Source organism: Anastrepha ludens, chromosome 4 (genome assembly GCF_028408465.1).
Source record: "Anastrepha ludens isolate Willacy chromosome 4, idAnaLude1.1, whole genome shotgun sequence".
Classification (NCBI taxonomy): domain Eukaryota; kingdom Metazoa; phylum Arthropoda; class Insecta; order Diptera; family Tephritidae; genus Anastrepha; species Anastrepha ludens.
In genome coordinates this window covers 63,084,727-63,109,585 of record NC_071500.1, presented here as the reverse complement: position 1 = coordinate 63,109,585, position 24,859 = coordinate 63,084,727, and the positions used below count along the sequence as shown (strand labels likewise).

At 37.0% G+C, this 24,859-nt stretch overlaps 1 protein-coding gene across 1 annotated transcript; it reads left to right on the top strand.

Moving 5' to 3' along the window:
* Positions 1-1,075: 1,075 nt before the first annotated feature.
* LOC128859576 (uncharacterized) lies at positions 1,076-23,120 on the top strand. The gene is made up of 9 exons (XM_054096502.1): positions 1,076-1,221; positions 10,380-10,590; positions 16,971-17,055; positions 17,139-17,341; positions 19,543-19,706; positions 19,779-20,073; positions 20,336-20,473; positions 20,560-20,703; positions 22,965-23,120. Exons 1-9 carry the CDS (start codon positions 1,076-1,078, stop codon positions 23,118-23,120), a joined length of 1,542 nt encoding a protein of 513 aa, XP_053952477.1.
* The last annotated feature ends 1,739 nt before the right edge of the window (positions 23,121-24,859 follow it).

Here is a 24,859-nt window from a genome sequence, read left to right as displayed (position 1 = left end):
CAAAACAAGCGCACATACATATAATCGACTTAACCGAACCACCATTTTTTAATTTCATACCACATACATATATTAATTATCGATGTGAATACTTGTGGATTCATGTAAATGCGAGGGAAAAATTAAGAAAAAAATAATGAGTATCAATAGCATATTTTGGCAAAACTCTAATAAATGGAATAACGGTGATAATGCACATTCAATGAAAGTATTTTGAATGCTTATTTGTTTGTGTATGTGTAGAAACAACGAAATCTAGTAATAACAGAAGACGCAGCTGAGCTGAACGCGGCGCCCGCAGGCAATATAAAATCCAACTCTCAGTATTTTCTCTCTAACTGCCTATCCCATCACTCTACATCCATAAAAAGTGGCAGGCACACATTTACAACAAGGCAAACGAGTCATTTGCTTAGCCAGTGAGTTTGAGTGTCAGTGGATTGGTGGTGAGCAAAACGACTCTAAGCTGAAGACGAAAGTTAATATTTAAAGGAAAAGTATTAAAAGGAATTAATTAAAATTATGTGTGTTTGTTTACATGCGCGCAATGATAGCTTATAAAGTTGTGATGACTAATTGCCGTTTCTATTAGTGTGAGTAAATGACATCAACAAGTAAGAAATGTTAAGCTGCATGAGTGGCTGAAATATTCTGTAAAGTAAAAAACAAAAAGGAAATAGTAGCATGAAAAATGTGGGAGTAAATACAGCACGGAAATTTGGTGCAAAGTGCGGATGTATACCTGTAAAGTTAGCAAAAAATTAAGTGCAACAGTTTGTCGCAGGCATATTAATTAACGATATAAGATAAGCAACGAGAAGATATGCCACTATATATACCAACTTGCTAGTAGCAATACATTACCACCTATACTAAATTTAATTAAAGCGTTAAATATTTTCTTAGTGAAGTGCGCACCTATATTTTTCCTGTTTGTTAAAACATTAACGTAGTGTCAATTCGTTTCGATAATAATCTCCTAAAAAATTTCAACCAACTGCCACCTTAACCAACCACCTATCAATTTATCACCGTCATTCCACTGTAATCCTCCCACTCTGACTACAGCCTACACATGGGTCGGCGGAAGGATAAACCGCGTCTTATACCGGAACAGGATAAACGCATATGCCGCGCCATTTGCCTTTGCCAATTGACAATGGTATTATCCTGCGTGTCTATTGTCTACCTGAGTGTTGCCATCTATTCGCCATCACTTAAGTGAGTAATCATTGCAGAGCATCAATCGCTTACAGCGCGGTCGTGTGGCGACGCACGTACGCTTCATTATTTTATTGAATGCAATAACATTGTGATTGTCCGATATTATAAAGAGTGTGATAGCGAGACTGCACTCGTTGGATAGCGAAATGCAATATAGCATTGCAATGAAGTTGAACTAGAATATATATCGCAAACTTTTATTATGGGTCTTTGAACTTTTAAAATATTAGCATTAATATGATTTCCTTAATTTTTGATTTATGATTTTCCTAGAAAGCGCCGATTCAATTTTTATTGTGACTAAAAGGCATTAACAGCGCTCATATCCTGGGAAGGAAAACCATAGCATTTACTTCGACTAGTTTACTTTTAAGTGAATAATAAAGGGTTTTTTAATAAGAGGTGTTATTTTCATATTCAAAGAAAAATGCGATTTTTTAATATACATGATGGGATGTTTATTTCGTTATAAAGAGGAAGGTATGCCGTTAATAGTGGAAAATAACATCAGGCACATTACCACCACGACCACGCTTACAGGACAATATCCTTTTTATGAAATTTTCCATAACCGAGCTGAAAAGGGGCTGCCCTATGTTCTCGATAGGCTCACGAATTCCATCTTTGAGGTCTTGAATCGTCCCTGGGATGTAGACCTCCTCTCTCACGTGGCCCCAAAGAAAAAAGTCACAAGGTGTTAAATCACAAGATCTCGGTGGCCAATTGTGATCACCTCTTCGAGAGATAACACGGTCCGGAAACATTCCCCGTAAAAGATCAATGGTATCGTTGCTTGTGTGGCACGTAGCGTCGTCTTGTTGAAAATAAACGTTATCCAGATCAATACCATCCAATTCCGGCCATAAAAAATCGTTAATAATCTCTCGATAACGCAATCAAATCACATGTAGCACCTTATTAAAGTGTATTTTTGCCATGAAACATTGTCTCATAAACAAATTCAGCTACCGTTCGGAGGTGGCGTAAAACTGATATCAACTCCAGTTTGTGAAAGAATATCAAGCCGCACTCTACAAATTGACGGTAGAACTCGGCCAAACATACGTACGTAATATTGATGTAATATTTATATATGATATACATATAACCTTCAAACAATAAATAACATGTACGTACATAGCCATACTCTCGGGAATCCTATTTAAATTTCAATGAAAGTACCGAGCACTGATTTCTCCCGAAAAAATTCAGGCGGTAAGTAGGGTACGGCTAATGCAAGCAGCAATAAATTTGTGTAATGATTGCTTCTGTTAAAAACCCAAGCGGGCCACAAACAGACAACGAATCGAAGCAATTGGTTGAAAGTCATTTTGGCACACCCTTGTAGTGGGTTTGGCGATTTTTATTTCATGTTGTCCGGCGCCAAGTAGGGATGAAACGTGGAAAAAACTAATAATACTGCTAATTAAATCTTCACGAAATACTTTACTTCTTGATGTCAATTTACCGCTATTGTTCGGTCTTGAATCTTCAGACTTCAACATGAACGTACAAGCGATTGCGAGAAAGACAACATTTTATGAAAATATTCAACCTGTGCCTCACACTTGGTTATTCATTAAAATTTCAACTATGGGTTAGATTTGTTGTCTATTTGGTCATCTTGAGGTTCATTGAAACGAGCTTAGAAAGAGCGAGAAAAGAAAGTCCAATATAAAGAGGTAGTTCTATTTTTAATTGTTAAGCGATAAGTGATAAAATGACGATTTTAAAATATATAAATAAACCATAACTAGATCCATATGAGAATCACTCACTGTCCATAACTATAATGATAGAATAGAAATACTCTAGAAAATATCTCACTTTTTTGTTACCCATGTTAATATGTATAAGGTGGCACAAAATTAATCACCTTATCGAAAAATGTATGCCTTTTGTAAATGGCGTCGTACGCCACTCAAAAAGTGGCTTATTCAAAAACCAAATTGGATGATTCCTTTCGCGCCATATTTCATATTTTCCTCTTTTTGTTTTTCCTTGTTTACTCCACTCGGGAGCATAGGGCCTCGACAAGACTTAGCCTTGCGTTTGCTTCGTTAATCTAGTTTATTTTCTGCCGTTCCCAGTCCTAAATAGTGGGAATACCCACCTGTCGTTGCTTAGGAACAACGCCTTCTAACTGTTTAGAGCGCCATCTGTGTTTTACATTTTTCTGTCAGAAGGATCACACAGATGGTGAAGGCTTTCGCTAAATTTTTGGTGTGCCTGCGCTATCGCCGCGATTGCCCACTTCCTCTTGCTGGCGTCACTGATGCAATGTGTAACTGTAATGCGGCCACTTTTGTGCGGGAGTAAGGATTGGAAAGATAAGGTTTTTGGGGTTGAGGAACTAATTTTTTTTTGTTAGAAACTGAGAAAGTAGTTAAGTTTGGAAAAGTGCGAGAAAAAGAGTTCGAACCCACAACCTCTGGGATGGCAGGCTAGTGCACTTACGCTAGACTGCCGAGGCCCCATGTATCTACTTATTATTTTTAAAGAATAGGGTCAATTATAAAGAAAACGTAACCAAAATTGTTTACTGAAACACTTAATTGGTCACTGCCAGTCTAGACATGTTTTGCTAATACAGATTGTATTACGCCTCCGGCATGTATTTCTTGGCTCAACTTCATCGAGCGCCGCATCATATTTTTGGCATTGATTGAAAGTAGTTTTAGTAGTATTAATAAATTGAAGTCTTCTAACATAAAAATTAAATTACACCATTAGGTTAATCGGATCGAAAAAGTTCAAGCTTAATGCTAATTTTTCCACTGCGCTTAATGCTTAAAGCATCAACAACAAAACACAAAAACCTACCATCATTTTATCACACATAATTAAAATTTACATATAATTATATATTACACATCTTAACACTAGCCCACAACTATGTAATTATATTGAATCTTAGAAGCATTAGCCTACTTCCAAGGCTACAAAGAAAATCGTTGATTCCATATGGGCAGTGGATGGTATTGCTGAACGTGGTGTTGCTTTGATGGAGAAATATATGTATTACTAGGTTGTTCAATAAGTTTTGTAGTTCTATAAGAAACACACAATTTTATGGTTTGAAATACACTTCATTATTCAGTATGGTCCCCCTGAACATCAATACACTTATTCCAACGAGATTCAAATTAAAGAATTCCATGCCTGAAGTGAGAGTCTGAAAGGGTTGCAAAATACGCTTTCAGAGTGGTTATGACCTCATCATTTCATATGTACAAATCTGGTGTTCCCGGTGGATGCTCCAACGATTGGAACTTAAATTCATGGATTTTAGCCATTGTTAAAATGGTCTTATGACACGAAACATTGCCCGGATGAAAACGAGTTGTTTTCCTTTATAAGCTGGGTCTTTTTTCACGAGTTTTTAGCTTCAGTTGATCTAAACGGTTACAATAATGTTCAGAAATTATTGTTTTACCAGTTTGTAAGTAGTCCATAAACAAAATTCCTTTCACATCCGAAAAAACTGATGCTAACAGCTGCTTGGCCGATTTCTGGACACGAACTCGTTTCAAAGCCGAAGAACCATGTCCATACTACTCTTTAACCTCCTGTTTTGATTCAGGATCATGGTGATATACCCAAGTTTCATTTATAGTGATGAATCAAGGCACAAAATCCACTTTAACCTTTCGAATACGCTCTAAAGTCGCATTCGAATGTGTTTTTGTTCCATTATTAGCAAATACGGCACCTGCTGTGCACACAACTTTCTGAAACCCAATACTTCAGTCAAAATATTGCTTACACTGTCCAATGAGATACCTGAGGCTTCTACTAAATATCTTTCACGATGATCCTATATTTTTTCTACGATTTCTGGTTTTGTTGCTGTTGGTGTTATTTAGATGTCCGTGAGGGGGATCCTCTTCAAGACTTGTTCGACCACTTTTGAATTCAGCAACCCATCTTTCTACGTAGTAATTGATGGCGAAAAGTCCGTATACACTTTAAGCATTCGTTTAGGAATTTCCTTTTTTTAAACCTTCCAGAAATAAAAATTTAATCACTGCACGATACACCATTTTCTAAATGGCTTTTGAACAAAGTACGAAATAAAACTTCACTTACGTTCATATGAAAAGTGTTCCAGCATAACAAAACAAAAAAAAAAAAAAAAAAAAAAAAAAAAATTTAGGCTAGTAGCAACGCCCTCTCTTATCGAGCCGCAAAACTTATTTAGGAACCTAGTAAACTGATAGCAATTTAGCAATTGATAAAGAGCAAAAGCAATATTTGCTGCTGTGGGTAAAACAGTCAGGAAAAAAATATCCTGATACAAAAAAATCAACACTTGTATTCTGATCATGAATGACTTAAATAATAACCAATAATAAAAAGAAAAAGAACAAAAAGTTGTTGACTTATATAAAGAACGCACTAAGATACATATCTTGAAATAATTAATTAATATGTAGTTTTAACATACAAAATTATTACCAAGTAATTTGTTTCTAGGAAAACCAACTGATGATGTCACAAACATTAATTCTGACCATGTGTTAAACTTTACTTAACTATGGTCAATGAAAAAATTCTTAAAAAATCTAAAATTTTATATCTTAAATGTTAGTTTTAAAAAAATGAATAAAGAAAAATTTGTTTCAGACTCAGAAACCGACTTCGCAAAGGGATTGGATGGCCTAATTCGGGTGTTTTTGCTGTAAGCTACAAGTGGTATGATTAGAAAAAGATAAATCTAATTTGAAAATTGCTAAAAAATGCAAAGGAGGAAAAATCGAGGGTATTTCAAAATACGCACCTAGATGTTTTTCTAATAATAAAATAGCTTTGACTATTTTTGTTCAAAATACTTTCTTAACATACATAACTTAATTGTCCACATTCTCTTTGCACTACGGTAGCAATATAATATGTTTAAGAGAATGATCAGCTTTTGATCTGCCAGTCCTTTTTCGATCCTCGACAGAATCAGTTTCTTCAAATTTGTTCAACAACCTTAGAATTTTTGAGTTATTCCCATGATTATTTCCACGAAAAAAATCACGAATTTAAGTCTATTAATTACAATCCTTACAGACTATTATAAAAAGTAACTTAGATTTAACTATTGCTATGTAACAGGTCAGCCCATAAGTTCGTGCGTATTTTACCCATAATTTCACTTTTGTACGATGTTTGCATACAAAAAATTATTCGCGGAATATAACGGAACTGTCTATATTTTCTTTGATATATTGTGCATTCAATAAGTGATTTTAATCGCGGATAGTAGCATGTGTTGTTAAAAAATAAAATGGAATCTTCGAACTCGTATAAGAGGCATATTTTGTATTTTTTTATAAAAGTGGTAAAAATGCAACAACTGGTGCTGCAGAAATAAACACTGTTCACGGAGAGGATATCGTGAGTGTAAGGACTGCGCAAAAGTGGTTTTCAAAATTCCGAAGTGGTAACTGCGACGTGGAGGATGCCCCGCGCGCTGATCGTCCTGAAGTCTTTAACTCCGACGCCTTGCTCGAACTCGTGGAAGCTGAGCCAAATTTGACACTCGATATGATAGCTCAGAGGTTAAATTCATCGCATGGAACAGTTTATAGGCACCTGGTTCATTTGGGAAAGGTTTCAAAGCTGGGAAAATGGGTTCCGCATAGACTTTCCGTCGCCAACCTTCAGCAGAGAGTGAATGTGTGTTCTCAGCTGCTGCAACGGCTTGAAGATTAAAGTTTTGAGCCGTATCGTTACTGGTGATGAAAAATGGGTCCTTTACAATAATCCTGTTCGCAAACGCCAATGGTTAGATAGATAAAGATGAAACACCGGAACCGACCCCTAGAGATGACCTTCACCCCAAGAAGATTCTCCTGTCTATTTGGTTTGATATGGCCGATACTGTTTATTATGAACTTCTGGAACCAAACCAGACGATAACTGCTGATTATTATTCCCATCAGCTATCAAACCTGAATGAGGCACTTAACAAAAATCGGCCGTCTTTAGTGAATAGACGCAAAGTTTTGTTTCACCACGACAACGCAAGACCTCATACCGCAAGGCAAACATTAGGCAAGCTGAACGAGCTCGGATGGGAGCTAATGCCGCATCCATCATACTCTCCGGATATTGCACCTTGTGATTATCACCTTTTCCGTGGACTTCAACCCCATATGAGTAACAAGAACCACTCCTCAAAAGAAGCTATAAAAAGGGATATCGAAGCGTATTTTGCCTCCAAGGACAACAAATTTTTTGAGCAGGAAATTAAAAATTTGCCTAAACGTTGGGAAGACATTGTAAATAATGAAAGAAAATATATTATTGATTAATAAATACTTTAAACATCTTTTTTATTAATTTTAAAACCACCTTTAAAAAACACACGAACTTATGGACTGACCTGATATTTACTATTTCTATATTTCTTGTCATTACATTACAATAGGTCAGTAGGTATTTTCCGTTTAAGGCTCTTCTTATTGAATTTTCTTCAGCAGGCAGCTTCCTCATTATCGGATTTGTGTAAGTCTGCTTATGTGCCTTCTGCTCCCAGTTTGTATTGCTTCGTCAACTGTGTCGATGTTTAAGTCGCGGTAAATGTCAGCGTTTGGGTATACCTTGGTGCATTTGTTATTGTCCTAGTATCTTCGACTGGGCTCGTTGCAGTATTGTCAAATTGGATTTAGAAGCTGTGCCCCAAACTTCTAACTCATACTTCCAAATTGGTGCAGTTGTTTTTTTGTAGATTAAGGTTTAGTGTTCCAGCGAAAGATTTGACTGTTTTATCTGTGTTAGTAATAACACACCTACGGCTGTGAAACATGGGCCCTTAAAGTTAATGGCATAAAAAAATGATGCGATTTGAAAGAAAAATTCTTAGAAGAATATTCGGTCCTATACGATTAGAAGACGGTACATACCGTATACGGGAAAACCACGAGCTCAGTGTTTTAATCGCGGGAGGAAATGTAACATTTTAAGAATGAGCAGCGATAAAATGACCAAAAAAGTATTTCAATCAAACCCTGAAGGAGCTAGAAGGAGAGGCCGGTCAAGAAGACGATGGTTGCAAGACATGAAGAATGGAGGCGTATTGTAGAGGAGGCAATGGTTCACCGAATGTAATGTCAAGATGATGATGATCTGTGTTAGTTAAGTTTTTTTGATTGCTCGCCTTTATTGCTCGTTGTATGAGTCCAATCGAAGTCGGGGTTATTTTCATTTTGAAATATATTTTTAACTAGCTTTATCCACGGTTCCGCTCGCGTAGGAGTAGTTTTAAGGGTTTTGGATATGTACATATATAAAAGAATTACAAACAATAATTTCATAGAAAATAATTTTTTATTAATAACCATAATATTGCATTACCCGGCATCCGTTGCTATGCCTCGTTGAATAAAATCAAAACTACCAATCAGAAAAATATCAAGCAAAATTATTTTTATTAATTTTCTATCACAAACCGTTTTTGAACTTTGTATTTGGGCCATAGTTGAACAGCTTATGCGGATTATGAAGTCTAGAATGTGGGAAATAGTGGGAAATAGGAAAAACTAAGATTTTTTAGATTAAATTTAAGCAAATATTCGATTATTAGTGACGAATGGGTGAAAATATGAATGTATAAAAATTTTTACGTCATTTGGTGTTGTCGTTTCGTAGTGATGCGCCGACAACGTATAGATATGTTGAGCTAAAATAGTCGCTTTTTCCGATTATGTTGGGGTCCATTGTCCGTTTGTGATTCTTACTGGTGGGAGGTATATTGTAGCTCAGACCATCTTTCTTGTCGCCTTCTACAATGAATAGTTTGTAAATTTTGTTGCATCAATATTTTTAAGGTAATTGTTTAGTTCTTTGTCTTTTGCATGTTTCAATAGTTCTTTAATTTTTTATAGTTAATTTGTTTTTTGTCATCTGGAAATTGTTTAGCCTGCCTCAGTGTTCTCTTTTGTTTTAGTTTATTTTTTATTTCATCAGGAATGCTATATTTTATAGTTTGTAATTGTAGAGTTGGTGTAGGTTGGCTTAGTGGCATAATAGTAGTGTAATTAAAAAGAGCTATTGCAGTTTCAATATCGTTGGCAGTTTTTAAAGGGACTTTCCTGCACAGGCTTTGTTCCACTATTTCCATAAAAGTCTCCGATGGTCTGTTTGATGGTTATAGGGTGTCAGACTAAGTGTTAGTTGCAGGTATTTTTGAATTGTTAGGATTATTGGTGAATGGTCAGAGGAAAGTTCAACGCATGATGTAAATGTCAGGATTGTTAAATTTATTGATTTTGCTATGAAAAAGTCCAGCAAGTCGGGTACTTTGCTAATACAAGTCGGCCAGTAAGTGGGTTTCCTCCGCTTATAAAGCAACAGTTTGATTCTCTGACGGCGTCAAGTGGAGCTTTTCTTTCTTCTCAGTCTAGAGCCCCATGCAATTTGTGCTTTCCGTTGAAATAACCTCCGGCTATAATCTTCTTCCCAAGTGTCTTTAGATAGTCGACTTAATGATTTATTTTATATTTAAATTTTGGTGGACAGTATGCAGCTGAAATAGTAAAGAAGTCAATAGTCATTGATTGGAATTGTCGTTGCTTGTAGACGGACCATTTTGAATTCCTCCATTTCGTTACATATAATATTTTGTCATAACATATTTTAGTACCTGTGCCTCCGTGTGCTTTATTGTCAGGATGATTGTAAATGTTAAAATAAATAAAATTTTTTTTTATTTAGTAAAAAAGTTATTAACAAAAACATTGGATGATTAATTTGGCGGCAAGGTAATAACTTTCGTTGAAAGTATAAACTTCAGCAATGATAAGCTTCTGAAAGAAGCTTCAAAGTGTGAGTTCAAAGATTGATATGCACATGAAATCGAAAACAGATCCATATCGACTTCAAAATTATGAATCGACGCTGAAGCGCAATAATTTTGCATGATCCCCATCAATTCCACAGAAGTAATTTTTGAGCCATTTGGCAACATTTTGCCGCTAATGCAAATGAAAAGTAAGCAATATGCTGCTTTTTATAAGAAAATATATTAACATCCAAAGTGAATGTTTCTAAAGGGAAATGTGTTCTCCCTATTCTGCTTTTATTAGCTTAAATTAATCGCACAATATATTTTAGCTATTTGTTTGTTTAATAATTAATTTATTTGTCATACATTTTTTTTACAGAGCATTCAAGTCCGGTTTCGAACTCGATCCTGTAATGTGCCAAACAGTTGATCGTCAAATGCCAAATAACTGCCCATGGGCCTCATGCGGTGAATGGTGTCTGACGCGCACCAGTGGCTTTTGTCCACAAATACATTCGGTGGTGCGACGTAACGGTACCGATATACAGCTCAATAATTGCACACGAATCGCCAATACATCCTGTGCCATGGTAAGTGAATCATAACAGTTTTACTCTTTCTTGACTATTCCAGTGAAAAAGTAGGCGCTGATGTAGATATGTATGCGTACCTTCGACTGTATGCTGCTAAAAATAGTGCCACTTTGACCTTTGCTCCACTACTGAAATGTGATTCTCAAAATGTTTCATGATTCTTGTCATAACCATTTTTGTACAGCTATTTATATGTATATACACGTATGCATGTTAACTTCTGAGCAGATGAGTAACTTTTTACGCAGTATTCGATGAACTTACGATTTCATTTGACGTCATCAAGAAAAAATAGGAAGGAAGAAGATTTCAATCTATGCACAGGATATCAATTAATTGACTCCTTCCTGATTTCGACGTAAATAAGTTATGATTGCGAAAATTGAGAATGGTTGTAGATGGCAGAAAACTAAGAGAAAACTAGTAAATGAAAAAATTCCCACTAACCTGATTATTAGACGTTTTAGTTCAAATGAAAAGAGCCAACTATTTTCCTTTTTTATGCACGCCGATTTCAATTTTATCCATCAAATAGAACTAGAAACACAGCAAGACCCCTAACAGCAAACAAATGACAAATGATGGTCACTATCAATTTAAAAAGATTACATATTGAACCGAAATTTCCTCCAATAAATGATATTTCCTCCAATAATACTAATATATTTGGTTGTGCATTGCAATATCACAATAGAGACTTATTTAATTATTTATTTAAATATGTACAGTCGTGTCAGAAAAAAGGAACAGCGATTATTCATGAAGTATAAAAGGGCCGTGTAGTTTTCATCGTTGTCGAGTATAGCCTTGCATCTTTTTTATGCTTTAAACCAGCTTTTCTGCGTAGCTCGTCAACAAACAGGACTAGGTTTTGCGAACTTGGCGCACGAGTTGCTTGAAATCATGGACTGTCCTTCCGGAAAGATGTGTTTTCATAATTTCCCACACATTTTCAATGGTGTTGGCGTCTGGGGACTGGGAAGGCCAGTCCAATACTGGACGCCATTTTCTCGTTTTGTTGTTTATCAATGTGTTTTTCTGAAAGCAATGGTTTTGATGGGTGGCCGCCGTACCCAAATGGGTTGGTGCGTGATTATCATTCGGAATTCACAGAGAGGTCGTTGGTTCGAATCTCGGTAAAAGCAAAATTAATAAAAACATTTTTCTAATAGCGGTCGCTCCTCGGCAGGCAATGGCAAACCTCCGAGTGTATTTCTGCCATGAAAAAGCTCCTCATAAAAGGATCTGCCGTTCGGAGAGGGCTTGAAACTGTAGGTCCCTCCATTTGTGGAACAACATCAAGACGCACACCACAAATAGGAGGAGGAGCTCGGCCAAACACCTAACAGAAGTGTACGCGCCAATTATTTATTTATTTATTTTTAATGGTTTTGATGGTGTGGGACGGTAGGATATGTTCGCCTCCTCCAGTCGACTTTTGATGGTGTTGATACTCACATCTATTCCCTTTTCAGCAAGAACTGATTATGCTTGGCGTAGTCACAAAGAAGGGTCCCGCTTAAAAAGTTGAACAAAGTGATCGTTTGCTTGCTGAACAAAGTGATCTTGCTTTTTTGTCGTCACTCGCTTCAAGCCGCGCTCGGAAAAGTCATCAACATTTTTGTTCTTATACCGCTGATTCCACATCACAACAATTTTTTTTGATTTTTTAATCACTTTTTCAGCCGTCGCGTAAGATAATTTCGTCCCTATCGAATGCGTGCATAAAAATATTGCCTCAAAACGCTTTGCGTACTTCTCTCTCATTTTTATTTGGTTGCGTTTACTAGAAAGTTTCGAACGACACTAACCTGAGTTAGCACTGGCGTCGTAGCCCTTGCGTGGGACTATTATGCAGCAAAAAGCAGAACGAAATATATCATGAAGTTACAAGAAAAAATCCGGTTCTTTTCTTCTGACACAGACTGTAAGAATCTAGAAAAACACTTAGACTTACTGTGCTTACTTACAGCTAAGAGTCACGTAATTAAGCAAGAACCATTTAAAGTTAAACCCAAACAAGTGGATTTTTTTTTTAATCAGAAATAATCAGCCCAAACACAAATATTCCCCGGTAGTTGTATTCTCGCGGATTTTTTTCTGAAGAAGAACCACTCCAAGTGTAATCTCCCATGGAGAAGATCTGTTTCCGAAATATTAGACGTAGGAAATTCTAACTTCGAATTAACTGAATTCTGTATTTTTGATGGTTCCAAGTGGTGTCAGGTGTGTGTCAACTTAAGTAGTTTCAAATAGAGTTGAAGCGTGGGAAGAAGTAATAAAAAATCGATAATTTAGCTTTACGAACAGTAGCAGACGCAGCAGTGCCGAGTTAATGTTTCTTGGTGCGTTTTGAAAATTACACATAAAAAATTAATAAGACTTTTTTGATTTGCTTCAAACCTTTAATGGATATCTCTTTAAATGGATCGCAACCTCTCAGTTGCAGTGCAGATGTAGATATTAAAGTATTCTAGAACACTATGGAGGATTTAAAACTCTGTATGACCATTTTTTGATAATGTAAAATCTGTTTATTTAGAATAGATACCGAAGAACAAACACTGAGGATCAGCAATCACGTTAAATATTATGGGGGAAAAATAAAAAAAAGCACTGCGAAAACACAACTTTCAAGTTGCCTCGTTAATCACAAATTTCCAGACCCGAATGGAAAGCTGCGTTTAAATAAACCATAAGTTTGTTGTTGTTGTTGTTGTTGTTGAAGTGGTTGAGTATTTCCACTGAAATAATCCTAATTAGTGACCAGCACCGTTTTACTACCACCGTCCTCGTATAATGATGTATTTTTTTTTTTTTTGTTGTTTTTAGTCAAATCCATTTAGTGAGGATTAAGAAAAAGAGACTTTGGGCACTTTCAAACCAAATTCGTCCAAACTATTTGAAAATAATGTGTATGAGTATGCGTGACTACCATTCGAAAGTGCGTAGTTTCGAATCTTCGTGCATGAAGCACCAACATGATACTCGTAGATACAACTTTTTCTAATAGCGATCGACAGGCAGTGGCAAGCCTCCGAGTGCGTTTCGGCCATAAAAAAGCTCCTCTAAAAAGCACCTGCCATTCGGAGGCAGGCAATCAAAAATTATATTTTGTTAATTAATATTAACGTTTAAAACTAATTGAGAAGTTTACCAAAATATGGAGCCTTTATGTTCCCTATGCAAAAATTGAGTTCTTACACCTTATTTTACTACCTATATAAGTTTGGTGGCGGTGGCGGCAGCCGTAGCCGAATGGTTGGTGCGTGGCCACCATTCGAAATTCACAGAGAGAACGTTGGTTCGAATCTCGGTGAAACACCAAAATTAAGAAAAACACTTTTCTAATAGAGGTCGCTCCTCGGCAGGCAATGGCAAACCTTCAAGTGTATTTTTGCCATGAAAAAGCTTGTTATCAAAAGTATCTGTCCTTCGGAGTCAGCTTAAAACTATAGATCCCCCATTTGTGGAATAACATCAAGACGCACACCACATATAGGAGGAGGAGCTCGGCCAAACACCCAAAAAGGGTGTATATATATATATAAGTTTGGTGTTTTGACCGCCAAGTCGCGATTATTCTCACATTGCTACTTATAACTACAGGCAACCCCCGTATAACACGGCCCTTCTATAGCACGAATTCACTCTAACATGGTTCGAAAATTATGTAAAGCCCTAATAAAAGATGAAATGTAATACAAGCTATTAAAATCGAAAGCCTTGAAAATTTACGACTACTTCAAGAAAAATTGAGAAACAGCTAATAATCCAGATTTTGTAGCCAGCAAAGCGTAGTTTGATCTTATGAGAAAACGCTTACTACTACAAACCCTAAAAATAGAAAGTGAAAGTGCATCAGCAGATCAAGAAGCCGCCGAAATGTATCCAATGGAATTGAACAGAATTATTGAAGAGGGTGGACATATACACGCTTTAGAAAAAGTTGCGCCAGGTTTCAAGGTATTAAAAGATTACTATATGTAACATTACATACTTATGCGCAGTAATGCTTCAGGAGACCACATGGTAAAACCTCAACTGGTTTATAAATCTCTCAAACTGGGCAGCAACTAAAACAGCTTGGCTGACTACTGAATTGTTTAAGAAATGGTTTTTAAATTGTTTTGTACCAAGTGTGGAAAACAGAATAATTTAGATTTTAAAGTTTGCCATCAAATCTTTCGGCGGCTACAAGTCGCCCGGACTAGATGACATTTATCCTGCCATGCTGAAAGAAGGCACAGAGTCCGTGACAGCAGACTTGAAGAAAATCTTCTCGGCTTGCCTGACACTCGCCTATATACCACGCTCTTGGAGGATGGTGAGGGTCGCCTTTATCCCAAAGGTTGGCAGAGATGACTACACCTGCCCCAAAATCATTATACCCATCAGCATGAAAAGTCTCGAACGACTGGTGGAACTGCGCATACGTCAGAAGTCACTGAAGGCTCCCCCTCTGTCTCCGGCAAATCCCACAAAGACTGGTATTGTCCTCTTCACCAGAAGGAGGAAGCTTGATGGACTCGTTCAGCTTAAGCTAAAAGGAGTCACAACCCAGCTATCCAAAGAAATTAAACATCTTGGAGTAGCTTCCATGGAAATCACACGTTGACACAAAGGCATCCAAATCACTGACAGCCTTCTGGCAATGCAAGGGTGTTTTTGGAAAAACGAGGGGTCTTTCTCCTACCATTTACGCGGATACCTATGGATTTACGCGGCTGTGATAAGATCTATTATAACCAAAGTGGTCTGGATGAATAGACTCCCTCTCGTGAGAGTCAGGAGGACTTTATCGGGACTACAACGCACTGTGGCCATCTGTTGCATCGGAGCTTTTCCCACTACTTCTGATTTACTGATTAGTCTACCCCCACTTGATGTTTTCATCCAAGGAGAGGCCTTGAAGGCCATGTGCAGGCTGAAACACAATGGGAATTTGAACGGCCCCTGTACGGCATTAGACAACAGATTAGGCATGGATTTCGATACAACGATCCTTGCCATGCCCCTTGACTTCATGCGATCTAGAGTCGTGCTTGACAAGAGATACAGTGTGGTGCTGCCAGAGGCTCAACTGTGGTCAAACTCAGAAAATGAGCCGGGCAAACACTGTTGTCGCATTTTCACGGACGGCTCCAGGACAGAGCATGGCTCCGGCTCTGGGGTCTAAATGGAATCCAGCGGGACAAAACTGCACGATGAACTTTGTTGAGCCCAGAGCCCAACTTTCTTGGCCCGGAGCCCGTTCTGCTACGCCCTTCTCCAGCTATCAAAGCCACGGTTAACAAACGGGTTACTCTAACTCACATGCGAGTTTGACAGACTGAGAGAGGCTGCAGATGGACAAAACTGATGTTATCTGCCATGTTCGACCGACTGTCGCAGTTCCTCCTGTCACTAAGTAGAGTGCAGAGGTGGCTGGTTGAACTGATGACAGGCCACTTTTTATGGGCAAAGCACATGGAAAAGGTGGGCATATCAGACAGTGCACTTTTCCCAGCTTGTGGAGAGGAGGATGACACGGCGGACCACTTTCTGTCCGTCTGCCCCGCCTTCGCTCGAATCAAGCTTGAAGTCTTTGGCACTGATGTGTTAAGAAGCGACCAATTTGGCTCCTTGGCACCACAAGGACTATTCACATTTCTTCGGAGGTCGAGTAGATTTAAAGAAAATTAAAAAGGGAATCCGAGCCCAGTACAATGGATTTAATTGTGTCTGAGCGCTGCACTGGCTAGTATTTAATACTTATGTAGTAAATACTTACTTATATATGTAATAAATACTTACTTATATATTTGCTTGAAAAATAAGTTTTTTTTACTAATTAATATAACATATTTCTTTGTTTAGAGAACATAAAATAAATTAAATGAATGTACATCTGCAAACTGTTTTATTAAATTTTGCCCCCGCGACAAGAATAACAACTGTTAAAAGCAAAAAGATCTTTTTTTCATGAAAAACATGTAGTCTGTAGCAACTTCCCAGAAAATTTAAAAATGAGAAACTCGCTTTTCCAGAAATTTGATTCCATTAGTTGAGCGCCGTACTTTATTATTGAAACTTCTAAAAAGCGCAAATGCAAAAAATATTCCTCTTTTATAAGAAAATTACCTTGTTCCCTGCCGCGCAAGCTATTCCCAACTAGCTTACTTTATTCAGTGGTGAAACTTTTTGCTGGTGGATAATCTTGCCGGTAGGAATAATATTCAAATATTGGCAAGGAAGATGTGGAATTAGTAGAATTATTATTTTTATGTACGTGTACTAAGCAACTTATTTTTAACCCATTTACTTGTTCATTGCATTTTTTGTTTTATGAAGTTTATCGCTTGTTACAATTTCATAATTTTTATATTTGTTTATAGATTGACATGAATCGCTTGAATAAATTCAACTGCAACAATGGTACCGTTTGCAATAATATCCGTGGCGTCTTCAATTGTTCGAATGGTAAGCAAAGTTTACGCACAAAATCTATCCAATTTATCTGAATGAAAAGTTGTGTATACATATATTTAAAATTATTCGAATAGGCCACTGCAAAAATATGTCGGAATTCTTTCTATGCCATCACAAGCCTGATGGTCCAACAATAAACTCAGCCAAGGACAATACAAAATTGAATGGATTTTTTGAGTGCCGTGGCGTGCATTGTACGAAAATTAAAAAACCGTTCATCTGTGACCGTTACTGCACAAAGATCACAACAACATCGATAAATGTGCTGTTAATGCATGTGAGTATATGATAGCTTAAATATATGCCTTTATATCAAGAGGAGTTGTACGGCATTGTTTTTAAAAATAGCGTCTAGCATCATTATGCTTCCCTTACAAATGCTAATCAATCACCAATTGGTGCCTGCTGGCTTTTATGAGGCTTGCACCTACATATCGAAGTCGCTCGCATTGTTAAAAGTAAATTATTCTGCTACTGTTTGGCGATCTCAACTTTTTACTCTTAGCGCAATAAGTTATGTGAGCAGCACTTTGCCCAAAAGTGGTTTGCTCTAATTTTTAAGATATTGATCGACATGTCTTCTATTTTGTCTTATAAAAATTACTAAGCTAAAAACAATTTCTGGATTACAGTAATTTTATGATAGAACTTTTCGATCTGTAACAAAGCTTGTGCAATATTGCCTTCGTATCTCATCTGAGTGTTCAATAACATACTTAGGAAGCCCTTAGAGGCGCCAATTTACCCAAGTAAATTTCTAAAAGGATTACGAAACCAATTTTTGGCGAGTATATTTTGTAAGATAGCCTCCTATCGTTTGATGCGAATAATCAATAGTTGATCTTATAAACGAAGGACTCCTTAATTAGGACTTAACCTTTTTCAGTGATAAGTTTGTTAGTTATTGAGAGGATAAAGCCCGACAAGGAATCAGAATAATCTTATATCTGATTACAATGTGAAAATTATACACAAAGATTCTCAATTGGTCGAAGTCCGAAAGTGTAATCCTTATAATGGTGCAAAGTGGATGGTCCTATCTCCTGACGCTCAGCCATACGTTGCTTTTAGAGATAGAGAAGCTCGTTTTCGTTTCAGCGCTTAGATAAGTTAAAAGGAACATAGTCTTGGTGGCCGCTTAATATCAATCGTATTTCAATATCAAATAATAAACAGCTGATTTGCCAAGGTCTTAATATTAAAGACATGTGCGCTTTCCTTTACTTCCATGGTTATTTTATTTTTCACGAATGCTCCCTATTTATTTAGATCACACTTCATTAGATCTAGGCCATCTAGCGCAATAAATGAACACAAAATATTTTTTAAATTTGCACAGAATTATTGCTAACAGCATACAAAGAAAAAAGTGAAGAAGTGTGAATGGATCTTCAAACTTTGTGCTAAATCTAGTCCATACCTCCAAGCATATTGACTCAACTCTCTCACTCCACAAGTGATGCGATCAGGACACAGCATAACATATCTACTGCAGTCTAAAAGCTCTGACACAACTTCAATACAGTTATTAAAAATGACGAATGACAGCAAATGTCCTTTACTTCAAATATCATTATTTACGTTAAAAAGCTTCGGGTTTCCCAATAGGAGGTCTAAATGAGTGTAGTGTACTGTAGAGTATCAAAATAGTGTGACTAATGAGGGAAGTACCAGAAAATGGCGCCTGTAATAATAACTGTATCATCTCCTGGGAAGCACCGTAACCAACTAACCAACAAATATCCATTTCTTGGACAATGTCGAAACGCAAGATTTTCCAAAGCAAAAATTACAAGGGATTGATTAACCTATTTTTACATAGCCTGGGTTAAATAAAAAATTATATAATATAAATCAAAAGTAAATACCGTACCTAGGGTTCCAGGTGCCTTCAGGTGGCATTCAATGCTTTATTTGGCTATATAATTTGTCAACTAAATGAAGCGCTGAAAGTCGCAGCGCCAGAACGCCAGGTATGGAGTTACACTTTTAAAGGGTACTAAAGTGTTATCTAATAGCGACAAGTCGAATTTAAAAGGCGGTTATGTTGTTTTGGCGATGTTCATCAAATATCTTTTTTATTATGCAATCACTGATGCCAAATGACGACTGAGTCGCAATGAGAGTTGAAATGCTGTGGCCTTTCAAAGTCGACCCTACAAAAATTGCCGCACATGGAACTACTCCAACCCACACGAGGCCCAGCAGGTAGCAAATAATGTTTAAAAACTGCAACCATAATAGTGTCAGCACTAAAAAATATGTTGGGGCTGAGCTGTTTGCAATTGTGCAGTTGAAGCCATAGCACGGCTAAACGAAAAACTTTCTGGATTGCATTAGAACCCAGTAATAAGCGTTTGACGGGTAAAAACTGCTAAGTGGGCTTAATCAGTTTTCTAAAAAGGCCAAAAATATGTATTAATTAAAAATTATTATTTCATTACTTAATAAATTCTGCAAATATACATTTTTTTTCAGGAGGACACCGTTATCACAGCTGACTGCGACACTGGTGTTGCCTTCAATGAGGCTCGCGGCAGTGAATATGGTGTCAAAATTGAACCCACCGAATTTTGGAAGGATGAAGATGGTCAACTGTTGACCAATTGTGCTACTGTTAAGCGAGAGGGCGATAAATTATTGTATGTTAGATTTCGAGAAATTTTACTACAAATTTTAAGCTATTCTTACCTTTGAACGCATTTATATTGCAGCGCTACAGATTGCCTAAATGGCACTATTTTAGAGCCAGGCACACTGCCAAAACCTTTTATGAACTTCACTCAATTCTGGAGCATATACGCGAATAGCACACATCCCGTTGATCCGGAACAACGTTTACTACCCAATCAAGCTAACCTAACAATTTACACATGGAAAAAGTTATACATCAATTTGGAGGGTTGTGTGAATACTTTGCGCGGGGAATGCAAAGATTTCGTGGCACGCTATGGCAACGATGGTGATAACAATACGGCGCAATCACGCTATCAGTGTTACTATAACAAGGTGAGTACCAGCTACCAGAAATTTATGAGAGTTATGTGAGTAGGGAACGCGAACGAAGGTATGGCGAAAATTGTGGTAGGGAGTGCAAATGCGAATGCGAGCTGTGGGGAAAACCAATTGAGCTCATTTAAATACAAATGTATGTAGTTCGTTTTCCTGCACGCACATTTCATTTCAATCCACTCATTATATTATTATATTTTATTTATGCTGATTAAATTCATTCGCTAGTGTTTAACGTTTTGTGTATTCAATAATACAGGATCCAGCTGTGGAGTTCGTTGTTGCACGCTATGACTTGGACAAAGTCTATCGTGAGCTTTTGGTATCTTTAATCGTGCCAATTGTTTTGTTTGTGGTTTCATCGATTTCACTTTGCGTAATAACAAAATCGGTCAAGGTAACTATAAAAACCAATGTAAAAAAAAAAAATACTACTCAATAAACAAAGATTAATATAATCATTTATGGAAATTTCAATAACAGGTCGGTGATGATGCGAAAATGCGTTGTGTATGCTCGGGCGAAGACTCGGATATCGAGGATAACTATCATGGAAAACAGAGTACTCGAAACGCGCAAATATATGGAACAGACGACGATATGGATATCAGGCGAAGAAATATCGAGGTATATTCGCCATACAATTATCACGACACCTGTTTTTTTGTGTAAGGCCCCTCCGTGTCATGTCTTTCAAACGCAGAACTGTCCTTCTGCAATTGTTATTCGTGATAGTCGAAGCAATGGATTTGAAATACCAACCTGAGCCTTGTAATATATTCAGCAGAGTAGCGTTAATACATTCGTTTCGGTTAGGTTAGTTCAGGTCGGATGGTTTGCTCTTAAAAAAAATTAACCTGAGTTCACTCGATAGCCACAGAGGGTCATGAAAGATTCGGTTAGTCGTTATACAACGTCTTAAACCATTCCGATATTTTAGCGAATCCAATCAGGCCTTCCAATGAGATAATTTTTAAACTCTTCATGGCTTCCAATAAGTAGCTCAACTGAAACCTGAGATGTAAGGCATTTGCATGTTAAGTATTGAGTCGACTTTATCTCCTGCTCTTCTTTAAATCGCCTACGTAAATCGTTATGCGGAGCTCCGAACCTGCAGACCACAAACATACATATGGTGGTTAATAATCCAATACCTCTTTAGTGCTCCCGTGAGAAGCCGAATACTTATTTTTGAGGGTCTCAGTAAATTCGGTGTTCTTTGTTCAAGTTAATTAAGTTCCTGTTAGTAGCTGATCTAGCTTTATTCTCATTTAGAGGCGCATAAGCCTGTCTCATACCATTTGCTCACGTATTTCGCTTAGGAATATTCGACATTCATGATCACATTTCGAGTTAGTCGTTACCAACCAACGATCACGTTGCGTCATAATCACGAATTTAAATTTTGGGGCTTATGAAGAACTGCCAACTATTCACGCTGTGGTATTTAAGAAACGCTGAGTTGACATTTGATATTTGTTTCGTCTTTGCTTCCTCTTATTCGCATTCTGCCTTAAAAATTTTACGAAAATGTCTGCGAATATTAACATTTTTTTGTGAACATATTTTTATATGTTAAGCAATACATAAATATGTAGAATGAGATGCTTGTGAAAAAAGTATTTTGATTTATCGTGCGAGGAGTGTATATTTAGTGGGGACGATGTTGTTTCGCTCGAATCATTTTAAAGGTCATATGAGAGTAAACTGTCAAAATATATTAGTAAGACCAAAATTTGCCAAATTGTCACATTATTTATTGAAAAGATATGGTAGCATACCCATAAACAAGATGATGTTTATTGGTGCTCGCTTAACGAAAATTATTTGTACAGTAAACGCCGTGCTTATGGGTGTTAAACACCACCTGCTAAAGACCATTAGCAGACCTAAGGCTGCCGGACTGTATACACTGAAGGCAAGTTTTGAGGGAGCAATAAACCCCATTAAGCTTACCAGCTTTGCCGCTATGTGCAGCTTTATTATGTCGTGCCGTTTTTTATGGCTGGAAGTCATATAAATGTATGAAAGACTTTAAAGGGGTACAGTTTTAGTTAATTTTAAGAGGACTTCAGTTTCTAAGTTTCTACCAAGGTTGTACTTCACGCATTGTCTCTTTCCTTTGCAAGCTGACGCTAATTATTTGCCCCAAGTGGAAACTGTTCCTTTAAAATATCCATTGCCTTTTTGTCAGCTACCTTTTCTTTGGGGAGCATTTCTATCGAATGCTTCTTGCGCCAAATTATTTATATTCAACTTCTCCCATGCGCTAACGGGCGGAAGAGTTTTTTTGGACGCAGTGCTACTTCGAAATTCCTACCAATGACAATGTTGACAGATGAATTCAGCTTCACTTCTTATGCAAATAATTCATTGTGAGTTGCTATCACATCGACTAGTATCCTTACCACCGTTATATCTATGATCTTTTGCCCTCCCAGAAATGACTTTCTTACTAAACTCACGAGAGTTTACCGCTAGTTCCCGGAAAACTTTAACAGTAACTTTAAAGGTAAAAATAGAATCCCATGATTCCTCATGAATGCCCGCCACTTAATTTAAGGCAATAAAAATACTTCTTCCAGATACCGAAAATTTCTGAAGCCCCATTAACCGATGATGTTAGAAGTACTTTCATAGATTCCGTTGTTCTTGTAAACTGAGTTCTATTTTGCCTTAGCAGATCACTATATGTTACAAGATCAATTGTAGAAGATAGAAAAATATGTCGAGGCTGTGTACTGTTCATTGTAACAAACGTAGGAATATTAAAAAAAGTGGAATATACAATAATAATCGGATTCTCGCATTTTACTAAAGTTGTTTCATAGAAAAAAACTGCTTACTGTGATTAATTTCTCTAAAATAATATTTTTCAAAACTTCTAGGAAGAAACGGCCGCTGATACACATGAAATGATCGGTAGCACGAAATCGCTAATACCGCTTAGTCCAGCCACCGAATCGGGTACAAGTGAGCGAACTTACGACGATGAAAAGGCTTCCCGATGTGATGCACCCGAAAAGCCACTCGTTGAGCTTTAAACAATACAGTTGTACAACGTGAAAGCCGAAATTCTAATACACTTATACACACACACATATATGGATGTGTGCTACGTTAATATACACACATATAAACATTTATTAAAAAGAAAAAACTTAAAGAGCAGACATCATTTGTATTTAACTAACGCTTAATAGCACAGTAATACAAGGTTTATGTTTCCGTATTTGATGAAACTAAAAGTAAATGGATGTTTATATCTCACTCAATTGGTGGCCGCCATAGCCGAATGGGTTGGTGCGTGACTACCATTCGGATTTCAGAGAGAGAACGTTGGTTCGAATCTCGGTGAAAGACTAAAATAAATAAAAAAGTTTTTTCTAATAGCGGTCGGTACTCGGCAGGCAATGGCAAACCTCCGAGTGTATTTCTGCCATGGAAAAGCTCCTCAAAAAAAAAAATATCTGCCGTTCGTAGTCGGCTTGAAACTGTAGGTCCCTCCATTTGTGGAACAACATCAAGACGCACGCCACAAATAGGAGGAGGAGCTCGGCCAAACACCGCCAAACAACATACATACATCTTACTCAACAAAATGCCAGCAGAATTTTTAGCCTATAGATTTAGTTTTTTTTTATACGTACAGTCTGTTTAATGGAATCGTGACGGGCTAAATTCAAACTTAGAGTTCCGTTATAAAAAAATTTCAATGCTGCTTTCCGCAATACGCTTTGTGCAATTTGTTAGTTTTGTGAGAAATTTAGAAGTGTATGTTGTGTTTACAAAATGGATTCCGCGTAAGAAGAACGATTTAAAGCTGTGTTCCTATGTACACACCCCGAAAGGTTTAAAAATGAAGTCGAAGACGTTAAAAATATGTGTAATGGCATACCGAAGTGAAAAACGATAAGCAAGATTCGAAGATCAGTGATTTGTTTATGGCAAAGCCGAACTTATCCTTGCATCAAGCTGAATCAGTTTTAAGGTATTTTTGCTAATATATTCAATTTCAAGATGCGAGGACATTTACACGCAGAAGACTTAAAATTCAGGAGCAAATTGAAAAAACCCCTGCTCCCATTATCATACTTTGTAAAAAGTCTTGGATGGGCTATGAAAAGTTCAAAACGGAGTTGGGGATATGTAATATGCACTGCCCTGGTTTACTGCTGATAATCGACAACTTCAACGAATTGTTAAGCACCCAGTTAAGCTTTATGTTTGGGGCTGCTTCTCCGAAATAGGATTTGGCCGTTTCATTCTGTTTACCACCAATATGGATGCAGTTCTGGGAAATAAAATTTAACAAAAAGCATTATTCCCGTCAGCTGCTAAAATGTTTGGAAGAATTAGCCAACCTTGAACTTTACAAGACCGATCTGATGTATCGAAGCCGCAGGTGCGTAGGGGAGCAAAAATACATTATAGCTAATTATGGTGACTACACATTACAATGCAGTTTGTTAGAGTCGAATTGGTCAAATAGTTTCTAGTTATGGCTGTCACGCTTCCATTAGACAGACTGTATGTAATGAACTTTCACCAAGTCAAATGGACAAGTAAAACATTTGTACGGAGAGGCCTTAATCATGGAAGCTAAAAACTAAATTCCTTGTTAATACCTAGATAATTGTATGCTAGTGGCCAAAGGGAACCACTGATGAAGAGGAACCTGATGATGAATAAAAACTGGAAATATATTGATAGATCAAATTTTTTGTAAGATAAATAAAAAACTTATTTTGTTATAGAAAAAATATTTTTTTAGTAAAAAAAT